The 14,089-nt window shown below is 35.3% G+C and overlaps 1 protein-coding gene across 5 annotated transcripts in view; it reads right to left on the bottom strand.

Moving 5' to 3' along the window:
- The window catches only part of ALKBH8 (alkB homolog 8, tRNA methyltransferase), a 75,008-nt gene that overhangs the window by 52,953 nt on the left and 7,966 nt on the right, over window positions 1–14,089 (bottom strand). For all 5 annotated transcript variants that reach the window (XM_017948928.3, XM_003910638.5, XM_009187199.3 and 2 more), the window contains 5 exons: window positions 10,807–11,044; window positions 8,799–8,930; window positions 8,059–8,154; window positions 6,352–6,456; window positions 4,343–4,413 (listed from right to left, as the gene is read on the bottom strand). In XM_017948928.3, coding sequence (XP_017804417.3) covers window positions 4,343–4,413; window positions 6,352–6,456; window positions 8,059–8,154; window positions 8,799–8,930; window positions 10,807–11,044 — 642 coding nt within the window. The remainder of the gene's footprint in view (window positions 1–4,342; window positions 4,414–6,351; window positions 6,457–8,058; window positions 8,155–8,798; window positions 8,931–10,806; window positions 11,045–14,089) is intronic.

The following is a 14,089-nucleotide window of genomic DNA, read 5'->3' as shown; positions in this document are numbered from 1 at the left end:
GAGTTGCAAAAGTCATCATAATAAGAAATATTTACTGATAAAAAGACTTCCATAAAATTAGCACTTGCCCAAATCTCTCTCTCTCTCTTCAATATCAGCAGCTATCTCTGCCCATTATGGTAATCCCTTTGGTCAGTCTTTCAGTGAATGCTGATTATATAAATATTAGCCAGTGTAATTCAAATACAAAACTAATTGAAATTGCAATTCTTACAAAAGAGGGACTTCCCAAAGTTGATAAAAGGGATGTCAGAGAGCCATTTAAATCACATGCAAATCCATTAAACATTTGAAAATCTGGGAGAGTCAGGACTTTCACAAGAGAAAAATAATGTAAACAACACAACAATGATGCACTCTTTATAATCAAGCTATAAAAGTCAAATAAAGGAATTTTTATCATGCTATCATATTTTATCAGAAAAACAATACCAAAAATAAAGTTCATGTGACTCATTCTTTGTTCTAAAAAATTAGTACATAGTTGTAATATAATCTAAAAATTGTTAAATAAAATTTTTCTCTAAAAACAACTTCATAAATTTTAGTTTCATTTTCCCAGGTGAGTCCTAATCAAAAGTTCTCTTTCTTATTTATAATAGAAGTTAGGTACTGGTTTTAGGGAGATGCACATTAAGCAGTTATTTTCATTGTCAGTTGACCAACTCTTATGGTACTTGGTGAGTTGAAAGAGATCTTAGAAATTTCCTGGGAAAGAGAGAAAAGTAAAGAATTAAATATGATGTCAATGACTTTAGCTGAGTCTTTGACGTTATATTTAAGTCAAACAAAACAAAAAAAGCATTACAAAAAACCAAAACAATAATGCCACTGACAAAATTATTACAATGAAATGGAAGCTACGATAGGCATTACAGGAAAGTTCTTAAAACAACTGAGGATGTCAGATACTGAGTGTCTACGCAACAACATTACTAGTTTATTTTCATAAAAGGTTATAGCAAGGGCATCTCTCAAAACATGCCTGGCCAGCAAAGGCAGGCTGTAATTTACCGCAGGACAAATTTATCAGTGAGGGATTACCTAAAAACAAAAGTCTAGTAGACTTCACAGGTGTACGTTATTATCATATATCCTGACGCAGCCTACTCCTTGGATATTTCCCTAAGCTCATCCTTAGTTAGGGGAGCAGTTAGTATTTGAGATGGAAAGAAACTGGTTGGTTCCTTGATGAAATCACTGACCTGGGCCAACAAGTTGAAACTTTTGGAACCAGCCTTCCTTGAGACATCTTGTTATATAAGATATTAACTTGTTTTGCTGCATAATCATTTTTATTTGGGTTTTCTGTTATTATTTGCAGCTAAAATCATCCTCACTTATACACATATCACACATATTTCAAAGGTACAAAAGCCTTAAAGAAAATCACAACTTAGTTTAGAGGGAAAATTAATATGTTTGAAAAAAATCAAGACTGTTTTTGCTTAAAATAAAATGTACACTATTTTTAGACATACTATAAGAATTTTAAGAATATGCTCCAGTAGTCATAAATATAAAGCATTTAAGACTTATATTAAAGTTAAGAATACCTCACGGGAACACCATGAGTTGGAACATTTAAGAGTTGAAAGAGATCTTAGAAATTTCCTGGGAAAGAGAGAAAGTAAAGAATTAAATATAACGTCAATGACTTTTGCTGAGTCTTTGATGTTATATTTAAGTCAAACAAAACAAAAAAAGCATTACAAAAAACCAAAACAATAATGCCACTGACAAAATTATTACAATGAAATGGAAGCTACGATAGGCATTACAGGAAAGTTCTTAAAACAACTGAGGATGTCAAACATGAGAAAATAAAGAAATAGGGCCGAAGGTATAGTACTCAGATTCTAGGTGTGGAGCAAGGTGCTAGGAGAAAATTCGAGTAATTACACAGCATCAATCAATAAATAAAACAGAACGGAACAAGTTGCAAGAGTGGAAAGTCATCTCTTTCATGACCACTTGAAATTCTACTTCTAGGCCATGGGAACATGAGCTTCCTCTTGTTACAGAAGTGAAGGCTTTAAGTAAGGAGCCCTAGAGCAGATACACCTCAAGGAGCCTTTACATGCATGAACTGCTCTGAGTTTGAAAAACACTTTCACATACATTACCTCATTTTATTTCTATCACAATCCTTCAGCCAGGAAAGAAATATTATTAATCCCATTTTATAGATGAAATAAAGGCCCCAATTTAGTAGACTGTTTTAAATAGTATTACAAGCTGAAACAAACATTATAAACTTAAAATTATAAGAGCTTTAAGAAGAATATGTTCAAGTAATCATACAAATAAACTTTTTTTTCAAAATTACAATTCACTTACCCTCAAAGGTATCTTTTAAAAGAAAATCTACTGTTCCTGTCATAACTTACGCACACTTTCCAGCCATTACAAAGATGGCTTTAACCAAAAGTCATTCAAATTGGCAGCTGAAAATTATATGCCTCCAGAGACACCAAATAGAGATAATGAATGCAGCAGATTTTCAGTTCAACTAAAGGGCAAATTTTCCCTTCTCCACAATTTCTAATTAAAAACTCTGCAATGATCTTCTAGGGCATTGGGGGGGATATTGAGTCCTCATTTGTCACATCTCCCTGGGAAGGGAGGGAACTTCCCTAGGAATAAAAAGTAGAAACACTCCTAGTTTTTTCCCACCCCTTCACTGACAACTCTCCAGGGAATGCTTTTGCTTATTGGTTACCCTGAAGCCAAGCTCACGTGGCTCAGCCCTTTCAGGGCCAGCTGGTTATGAGCTAACACAGCATATGAGCTAACACATATCTTGTTAGAGGAGCTCCTTCGTGTCCTGTTATAGGAACAGCCTCTGCCTCCATGGGGAAGGTCTCCAGTTGTCCAGCTATGCCAGTGACAAGGTCAGTATGTCTCCTTAATTCAGAGGTGTAGTATTAACAAGTTCACTTGGCTACAGATCTAAAGTCATGTTCTGCCATCAGTTTTCTCAGTAGTAAAGTTAACACACTAATCTCCAATTATCTTTTGTCTCATTTCTCAGTTGGCTACACAGTTGGAAGGAAAACGTGAAGATGTCCTTTACTGGTCCCTAAAGCTAGAAGCAAGGATAGGGGGTAAAAACAAAAAAGAAACCAGAGAGAGAAGAGTGCTTTTTCCTCCCCGATCTCATTATTTTTTTGAAGCACCTGTATTAAGAATCTACACACATAGTTAATAAGATGGTTCTGTCATATCAAACACCACTAATTGTCAAGTCACAGTATCAACATGACTACACAAGCTCGGGAAAGGTTAAGAGGCCAAAACACTGAAGATCTAATGATGGAAACTATACAAATATGGGAAAACAAAAATGAATAGTTTTTGTCTCCAGGAACAAGATCAGAATTTGATACAGCCTCTAGTTAGATTAGATGACCTCATGTTTTAAGGACTCTGGTAGATTTAAAACTCTGATTTTCAATTTTTTTTGAGTCAGTCTCACTCTGTTGCCCAGGCTGGAGTGCAGTGGCGCAGTCTCAGCTCACTGCAACCTCCGCCTCCCAGGTTCAAGTGATTCTCCTGCCTCAGCCTCCTGAGTAGCTGGGACTACAGGCGCACACCACCACGCCCAGCTAATTTTTTTTTAATTTTTAGTAGAGACGGGGTTTCACCGTGTTAGCAACGATGGTCTCGATCTCCTGACCTCGTGATTCGCTCGTCTCAGCCTCCCAAAATGCTGGGATTACAGGCATGAGCCACCACACCCAACCTAAAATTCTGATTTCTATCCAAAAATCTGCCTGTAGGTTGCGTGGATTACTTCACATGTAATATTTTCTTTTAGTGGCTCAAGCAAAGTGCAGCTTCAGAAACAAATCAATGAATAAACATGAACCTCTTATTCTTCATCTATAAAAATGAAGATATTACCCTCTACTGCTCAGAGTTTTTGAAGGGATTGAATCAGGTAATATATGGAAAAAGTTCACCAAAACTCGGAATACACATTTTAATTTGTTTCCTTTTTCTATGGCATGAAGCTAGTATCTTTTGCCACTAGATGGCAATGCTGCACCAGTAGGTCAAAAATGGGCCACACTGCACCAAGGAAAGTCTAGATCTTATTTAACTGCTAAAAGTTTCCTGTAAAAAATTAAATTTCAAGCTGTTTTCCTGGCATCTGATGAGGTGACAGAAAAAAATTTCGACATTTAAAAGACGAAGACATTCAAAAGAAACCAAAGTGCTAATGGTGCTCTTATTTTTCATTTTTAAATCCTAATTCATTAAGAATGTGGATGATCTTTGAAAAGGGCATTGTACAAGGTAAGATATATGATGATAGCTAATAAAAATGACCATTTACCTCTGACCCCAAACTGAGAGAAACGATCTCATCCTCAAAAGCAGAATGTGTGTCAATATGAGCGGGAATTCCTGAGATGGAAAACAGGACAACACGTCACTTCATTTTTCCTTTTAGTAGATTTAAGATGGCTGTAAATATAGCCTTATGCTATTATGGTGACAATATTGCTTGGTAATCAGGAAGGTACTATAATTTTGGTTAAAAGGAAGCATTTAGGGTGAATGTGACTAAAATATATTAAAATAAATATAAACTAAAAATATCTTAACTTCAAGTTAAAGTGCCATTGGGGTTTGATCTAAAATTAAGGCTCAGGAATCACTGATTAACTAGGACACTTAACCCAATTCCAGCCCAAGAGGAAAATGTGAAAGACAAATACAAAAGTCATTTTTACCCTCAAACACTGGATTCCCAAGTACTTGCAGAACAAAAGCAATAACCAGGTATAAAGACTAGGCATATCAATAATTACGATATGGACTTCACCGATCTGTCAATTTACATTAATTGCGCACCTCTTAAGTAAAAGAAATGTTGCTACGCAGTGAGGGTATACAAAGCCAGTAAGAGGGTCCCTGTCCTCAAAGAGCTTACCAGCCAAGGGAAAGGCAGCTAGGTAAGAAAGGTAAAGAAGAAATGCCCTGGCTGACTGGTTAATCTGGGGTCAAGCTCACTTGGCTCAGCCCTTCCCTCTCATTTTCAGAGCCCACTGGTTTGTAGAAGCTAACGCATGCTCCTTCCCGTTTCATCCTATAGGCCTCTGCATCTTTAAGAGTGGCCCCAGCCTCTGTGCTCTACAGGAGCGGCCTCTGCTTCAGCTCCAGTTGTCTTGCTGTGCCAGGGACAAGGTCAGCATGTCTCTCTAATTCAGAGGTGCAGTAGTCACAAATCCACTTGGCTACAAATCTAAAGCCATCAATTTTCATTGTAATAAATGTAGAAAAGAAAACAAAACTCCATAACTCCTGCCTTAATAAAACTCTTACAATGAAAGAGGTCTTAAGTGTGGGTGGGGTCCTAATCTTCCAAGTGGAAGCTCTCTCTCCATGCACATGCACACACAGAGAAAAGGACATGTGAGGACATTGAGAGAAGGTGGCCGATGACAAGCCAAGAAGGGAGCCCTCACCAGGAACCCAATCAACCGGCACCTTGATCTTGAACTTCCAGCCTCTACACTGTGAAAACAAATTTCTGTTGTTTAAGCCAAAAAAAGTAAAAAATAAAATCCTTAAAATCATTTGATTACTATAAATATCAGATGAAGATGCTGCTAACAAGTATAAGAAATCAATAACTAGGAAGAGAAAGATCATCCAACCAAGTAACCTTTGTCTATCTATAAATTATTTGGTTTCTTCCATTACACGTCTCCTGTTTTTTATTTCACACGTCTCCTATGTTTTTCAGACCAATGTCTTCCCTCTCTAAAGGAAATGTTGAAAGGGAAACAAAAAAAATCACAAACTGATTTGTGTCAGTGTGTTTACACTTTGAAATGCAAGTTCCTCAAGGGATTAAAGTGTAGATTTGCAAGGATTGAAGTCAACACAAGTAACAAACATAAGCAAGGTAATCTGACACTTAATTTAAGCTTAAAAATAATATATTTGCTCGGCTGCGAACAGTGGCTCACGCCTGTAATCCCAGCACTTTGGGAGGCTGAAGCGGGTGGATCACCTGAGGTCAGGAGTTTGAGACTAGCCTGGCCAACATGGTGAAACCCCATCTCTACAAAAATACAAAAATTAGCTGGGCGTGTTGGTGGGCACCTGTAATCCCAGCTACTTGGGAAGCTGAGGCAAGAGAACCACTTGAACCCTGGAGGCAGAGGTTGCAGTGAGCCGAGACCGCACCACTGCACTCCAGCATGAGCAACAAGAGCGAAACTCCATCTCAAAAATAATAATAATAATAATAATAATATATTTGCTCTTAGAGAATTACATCATCTACTCAGTTCCAAAATATGTGACTAAAATGTTTAAACAAGAAATACTCACCTTGCCCAGGTTCATACTGATTTATGGTCATTTGATCAGGTTTATGTTTAATGTAACCTTCCCTCAACCATTTCTCCAAAAAGCTGTCACAAATGTCAGGAAGACCTAAAGTTAGTAATCATGAAGATAAAACATTAAAATAGTTACTTTGCTTGTTTTACTTAAGAATTTTAAAAGTCACTGTGATAAAAATCACTGAGCTTTTAATTTAGCAGTCAGGTCCATTAATATAATAAACCCACAAGCAAAACAAAATTTAAAAATAAAAAAAAATTAAGAATCTTTTAAAGTTATTTAATTGATTTTTTTAGATAAAAAGTTTAAAAGAACAATTCTCACAACAATTTTGGTATTTTATAAAACAGCAATAAAATTATAAAAATACACCATATATTGAAATTGTCCACTTTTTTTATTTTAAATTATATTTTAAATTATACCATTTATTTTAAATTTAATTATTTTAAGTTATTTCCCTTAAAAAAACACACCTTCCAAAGTGGAACTAACTTACTTTTATTGGAGTCATAAATGTTGTTTCATGATGGAAGAAAAGCATTAAGTAAGACCAAAGTCATTAAAATAAAGATAAATTTAACTCCAACAAAGAATTACATCAATTATATCAAAGGATTAAAAGCCAGAATATACAGTAAATTCTTAATCAATTAGACACTTCCTTGGAAAAAAACTGGCAAAGAATATAAAAAGGAATTCACAGGAAAGGAAATACAAATGACCAACCTTATCAGTAATCAAGAAATTATAAATTTAAAAGCTTTACAACACACGTTGTTGGGGCAGGGGGAAATGGGTACACATTTGGTGAGAACATGCTGGTACAGCTGTTTTAGGAGGCAATTTGCCAGTATCGATTAACAATTTTTTTTTTTTTTGAGACGGAGTCTCGCTCTGTCGCCCAGGCTTGCGTGCAGTGCCGCGATCTCGGCTCACTGCAAGCTCTGCCTCTCGGGTTCATGCCATTCTCCTGCCTCAGCCTCCCGAGCAGCTGGGACTACAGGCGCCCGCCACCATGTCCGGCTAATTTTTTGATCGATTAACATTTTTTTAGTGAACATAAACTTCAACATGACAATTCTACTTCTTAGTAGCCTCCCTTGAGAAACTCTTGCACAGTGCATAAAGAGGCATGTACGAAGATATTCACAGCAGCATTATTTATGAAAGCTAAAAACCAGAAACAACCTAAATAGCTATCAATAGGGAACTATTTGAATAAGCTATTATGGATCATTTAGTAAAATGAAAATCTGTATAAGATTTCCAAGACATATAGTGGAGGGAAAAGAACAAGTTGGGCTGATACATGTAATATATGGAATATATAATATATGCAATACCATACAATACTACATTTATTAACAACTGGATACTTTTATTGGTGTACATATTTTAATGTAAACTCATTTTTTAAAGGACTGGAAAAGTATATACTAAACTGTTAATAGTATGTACTTCTGAGAAGCAGTATGGGAATAAGGATAATAATGATGAACTTCAGCTCTATGCAGTTTGAAATTTTTTTACAACAAAACTATACAATTTATCTAGTTAAAGTGTTTTAAATCAACTGTTTGAAAAGTTTACCTACAAATGACAAACGAAACATAATCCCCCAACTATAATATTCTACTACTATATTAAATTTTTTGAGGCAGACTTTATTATGTATTAGCAATTACTTACCTCCAGGTAATGGTTTATCTTTATCTACATTGTTGTTCTCATAGTGGAACTCATAACCAAAATGCTTTACTCTTCTGTGTTTTAAGGATTTTTGAGCTGTGTGAAGAGAACAAAGTAAATAATTAAGAAGGAAAAGAATTATATTCCTCTGCATATTTCAGTCAACTTTTTGAGTAAGGATTAGTTTAGTAATGGCAACTTCTGTTAATTGGTAAATTATAGTCTTTAACAAAATTAACCATTTTGCCTTATATTTGTTGTTACTTCAAGTCTAAAATTGTAACAAACTCTTCAAGAGTTTCACCCAATCAATCTGAAAACTAAACATGTACACTACCATTCACAACATTGCCAATGAGCTGGAAAGAGTCAGAAAAACTCCAATTTGCAAATATCTCCAGGAAGCTCTCACTATATTATAACAGTATGGTACTGAACTGCTAATTCCTCAAGGGAAACTTGCCTTAAGGTGGGAGGGAATGAATAAAATAAGTGAAAAGGCTTATAAAAGCTATATAAATGTCGGATAATATTAATCAGTTTGGAGTTAAAATTTGATAGCTATATAAATGTTATTTATTATTAATGTTCCTAAGAATTGTTGGTATGACTTGCCTAACATTGGATCCAGGCTAGTTTCAGTAATTTTGAGGAAATATTAATAAACCATGAAAGACAGAGAAAACGAAGAAGAGTTTTGCAGAAACTTTTAAATATCAGATTTTGAAAGCTTTACTTACAGTTTTGATTGTCTGTATCTTCGGTCCAGTCCACACTTTCCAAAAGCATTTTCTCCTCCTCAGAAGAAATTATTCCTTCTACTACCATGAGTCCTGGTGGTAAGGCTTGAGGCCTCAACTCCTTCCATTGTGCTATGGGAAACCAAATTAAAATAGTCACATGCAAAACTTAAAGTTCCTATATACAAATAATTCTGCCCAATAACTCTTTATCAATTCACAAAACTTCAAATCCTCATTTTCGGAAATAAGATTGCTGAAAGGCACACAACATATTAAAAGTGCATGAATAGTAAATCATTTAACATGAATAGTAAATCATTTGCTAAATACATACCATTGCCTACTATGTGCCAGACATTATTTATTCAAATCACATAAGGAAAACTTTGGAAAGAATTCCTTAAAGACAAGTAATTTACAGTGTTAAGTAATTTGGATTTAGTTTCCGAAATATGTTTTTTTAAAAAGAATTAAAAACATATCTTCTATTTGTTATTCAGTGCTGCCTGGTAGCAGATATCTAAACAAGCATAAACTATTTGTGACACAATTCTGTTCTCAGTTAAAAATGACTTTCAAGGTTGTAAATGTGATTGCCACAGTCTTAAAAGTACATATGGATCTAATGAAGAATTTCAAATAAATAACACTCCAAAACTTACTTTGTGCAATTTCTTATTGAGTATTCACCATGGGGGACAGGGGTAAATCCAATGACTATTTTCTGATTAAAACTTACTCCTCGGCCGGGCGCGGTGGCTCACGCCTGTAATCCCAGCACTTTGGGAGGCTGAGACGAGCGGATCACGAGGTCAGGAGATTGAGACCATCCTGGCTAACACGGTGAAACCCCGTCTCTACTAAAAACACACAAAAAAATTAGCCGGGCGTGGTGGCGAGTGCCTGTAGTCCCAGCTACTCGGGAGGCTGAGGCAGGAGAATGGCGTGAACCCGGAAGGCGGAGCTTACAGTGAGCCGAGATTGAGCCACCGCACTCCAGCCTGGGCGACTGAGCAAGACTCCGTCTCAAAAAAAAAAAAAAAAAAACTTACTCCTCAGCCATTCAGTTTTCAAAAACTGACCAGAAACATGTAAAATATGAGGATAATCTAGTTTCCAAAATGTGTAAAGATTAAGTCAGATTCAAAATTAAATGCATATGAGCACTGAGAAATACGGTTTCTAAAATAAATCTTTAAAAGAGTCTGTAAAAGTTTTCCTTTGGATCTAATTTTACAAAAACATAAATCTGAGCAGATTGCAGTCACCTACCCACTCCTAGGATATCTAAAACAGGGCTCTTTTATTGCCTAAATAGGTGGCAAATGAATATATGATTAGATGTCGAAATCAAAGTTCATCTCAATACATCTCATTTCCATGGGTCAGAAGTAATAATTCCTGTACAATTCTGTACACCAGTATATAAAGCTGTGCTTATTTAACTGAATTATTCAGTTCCTCAATCAGACTATCCAGTGGCTATTGTACTGGACAGCACAGACAGGAACATTTCTACCATCACAGAAAGTTCTACTGGACAGCACCACCATAAAGTTTTAGGAATCTTTGGTAGCTACAGGTGCCCTGCTATTAAATATGAAGATTGGTACATGATCATTTGGATCATAATTCATTCTTAAGTGATTAATTCAAAGCTCCTGGGTAGACAGGTGAAATAAACTGGTAATCCGAATCCTCATTATTAAACTTTGAAAAACACAATTAGGCAGAAGGGTTCCAAAATAAGCCATGTGCCTAATAAATATATTGTTGATTGGTGGGACCAGCTCCATAAAGGCAGGTTGTATCTTATTCACCTCTGTCCTGTCAACTGCTTGTCCCATCCCTGGCACAAATAGGTGCTTAAAGAATGTTTGTTAAAGTAAAAGGGGCTGCTAACCTGCATCATTTTGTTTCACAATAACTGAACCTCCCAACTTAAGTCTATGAAAAGAAAACACACAAAAGAATCATTTTTTAAAAGATAACTGTATGATAATACCTTTTTCCACAAAATTCAAATACAGAATGATCTTTTGTCCTAAATCATCCACTACTTCTTTTCCATTGAGGGTGACATAGGCTCTCTTAGATTCTTCCGTAGTTTTGTACCTTGCAAATGAGTAGGGTTTGTTAGGTGGCATTAAGAGAGCATCCACCAGTCCACATTTCTCTAAAACCGGGAGCAGCTGGTTCCTACTCACACCATTACCCAAACCACCATTGGCAACAACCAGGCTCTTAAAAAACAAACAAACAAACAAACAAAAAGAAAGAAAGTAACATGAGCAACTGATATCAACCCATTTATTTTAAAAAGATTATTTTTTAAATAAGATTTCTACAAAGATGTAATTAAGAAAAAAAAAAAAAAGGTTTCCTTGTACTGGTTGTTTGGTTTGCTGATCTCATACAAAGTATGTAAACCAATTTACTAAAAATTTGGGGAATAAAAAGGACTCCTATATTGTAAATAATATTGATTTTTAAATAGCCAATTTCACAAAATATTCATTTCTAAATGACCATAAATGCAAATTAAAACATGACTATTCAGAAATATAAATTTAACATAATGAAAGAGAAGGAGCAGAGGAGAAAGCACAGTTACATAACACTTGCTTTTTTGCAAGACTGTTCTATATGCTTTTATCTATTTAATCCTCATTAACATAATCTTCACAACATATTGAATTTATTTGGATAATATCAGCCCTATTTCATAGAAGAAGATCTGACAAATTAGGTTACAGTGGTGATTAGGGGTGGGTTTAAACCTATTTCTGTCCATTTCCATGATCCACACTTTTAATATAACCATTATACAATGTTCACTAAAAATTAAAAGGTACTATTAGCTCAAAGAAAAACCAATTATAGGTTCTATTGAACATATTTAGGAAAAAATTTTCCTGTAAGGAAATTCAGTCTAAGTAATTCAGTCAATTCACAATGAAAACTTTTTCCTTTGTAAGTTTCACGATTACTTCCCGCTATTTGCATAGTCCTGCACTAAACTTTATTCAAGGAAATTTTGCAGGGATGAAGGGGGAGTCTCTTATTTTCATTCTGATGTTCATGGCCTAGCACCCATATAGTCTCTATACTTAACCATTCTATACAGTGTAAATATTTTTAATGTATGCTCTATGACTTCTAAAAACATTTCAATATAACAAAAGAAAGCCATGGATGGCCTACTCTCATCAATTTCTTCATTTATACCAGGTGTTGATGAAGTTTCTCTGAGAAGAGGTGGATAGTAAATATTTTAGGCTTGGCAGGCCATAAAAGTTTCTGTCAGATAGTCTTAGTATTATGTTTTAACAACACTTTAAGAATGTAAAACTCATTATTTTGTTCATGAGCCTGATTTGGTCTAAGGACAGTAGTTTGCCAACCCCTAATTTATACTAAGCTCATTTATGATAGTACATAATGTACTATCATACATAAAGATCATTTATGTAGTACATTTATTTATGTATAGTACATTTATTTATTAAGCCTAAAAGATCGTACATAAAGCTCATTTATGATAGTACATTTATTTATGATAGTACATAGCGTATTGGTTTATTACACAAAATAAGAATACCTAGAACTTTGTTTGAAAAGGCTATAAAAGAATTACTATGAAATTGGATAATAAGGAAAGTAAAACTGTTTTGTCACGGGACAGTCACTACTTTGTATGTATGCAAGCATATACAACACACATAATAAACAAGCCCACTAACACAATACTATATAATATGGAGTAAAACGGAGTCTCAGGTGGCTTGCCCTGGACCTCACTTAATGAGGTTTATTAATTAAAATACCAAAATAACTTGGTTATATGTGGTGATAGTTGCAATAACATTTCCATATTCCTAAATCTATGGAAGAACAAAGGTTTCATTGGTGTTGAGGGTCCACTACCCCATCTAGGCATGGAAGATGATAAAGTATGACTTCAGGAATACTAGAAGTCCTCAAAGATGCCATTGGAGTGTTTTGTGGGCAACTCTAAAGGTAGACCACACAAAAACAAGTGCAGTAGAAGAGGAGAGGAACCTATTTCCCATTAAATACGAGATGCATATAATTAAATGTCATAACTAAATGTAACATAATTAATATAATTAAATGTAATAGTTAAATATAATTAAATGGAACCATTATTTTATTTATAATTGCTCATCCAAGCAATTTTCTAAATAAGAAGGAGTATGGTATGAAGTAGAGAATGTGAATTTTTTTTAAGCTATCTTTGGTCCTGATAATTTGAGGTTCACTGCTCTAGAAGAATCTATAATGCTATAAATTTGTACAAAGCAGCCTATAATTATAATACATCTGATATGGTTTGGCTGCGCCCCTACCCAAATCTCATCTTGAATTTTAGCTCCCATAATTCCCACATTTTGTGGGAGGGCCCCGGTGAGAAATAATTGAATCATGGAGGCCATTTCCCCTATAACATTCTCGTGGTAGTGAATAAGTCTCACGAGATCTGACGGTTTTATAAGGGGTTTCCCCTTTCATTTGGCTCTCATTCTCTCTTGCCTGCCGCCATGTAAGCCAGGCCTTTCACCTTCTGCCATGATTGTGAGGCCTCCCCAGCCACGTGTAACATACCCAGTTCGGGTATGTCTTTATCAGCAGCATGAGAATAGACTAATACAATATCATTAGAACAATATTTGCTCTCCCCCGGAAAGACAAAATATAATTAGAGGTCCATCTACAATTTTATTCTTTTCCTTTAAGAATATGGAGAAAAAAGAAAGCCTAATAAAATGCTACTTTGGAAGCCATGAAGGACATCGAAGCTTCTAGAGATCCTAAAGAAAAGGCAGACCCAACCAGAAACAAGCTTCAAAGGGGTCAAAGAAATGGAGCCTATTTTTTTTTTTCTTGCTACTTCTCTTCATGAACCCTGTAAGGAAAGGAACACAAGTCACTCTTGGAAAGAGATGAGAGCGGTGTATGTCAGTTTAATCTTCTGAATGTCTCACAGCCTCAGTGGCTCTTGACTGAAACAGTAAAGTGTATGTATGTAAACATATTAATTCTAATTATCTATTATCTAGTTAATCCTTGCTATAGGAATGTGGCTTAAATTCTCTGAAGACATTAATATTTAATTCCAAGTATGGGCCTTTTGCCTCCTAAATTCAAATGTGCCTCAACAGACTGCTCATTCTTAAGCTATGATGTACAGAAGACAGCATGGTAAGCATAAGGCAAGAGTATTGGTCTCAGAGTCAAGAGGCCTAAGTTTTAATCCCAGCTTCACC

This window comes from Papio anubis, chromosome 12, assembly GCF_008728515.1.
Source record: "Papio anubis isolate 15944 chromosome 12, Panubis1.0, whole genome shotgun sequence".
Lineage (NCBI taxonomy): Eukaryota > Metazoa > Chordata > Mammalia > Primates > Cercopithecidae > Papio > Papio anubis.
The sequence above is the reverse complement of the archived record's forward strand: the minus strand, read 5'-3'. Positions and strand labels throughout refer to the sequence as shown.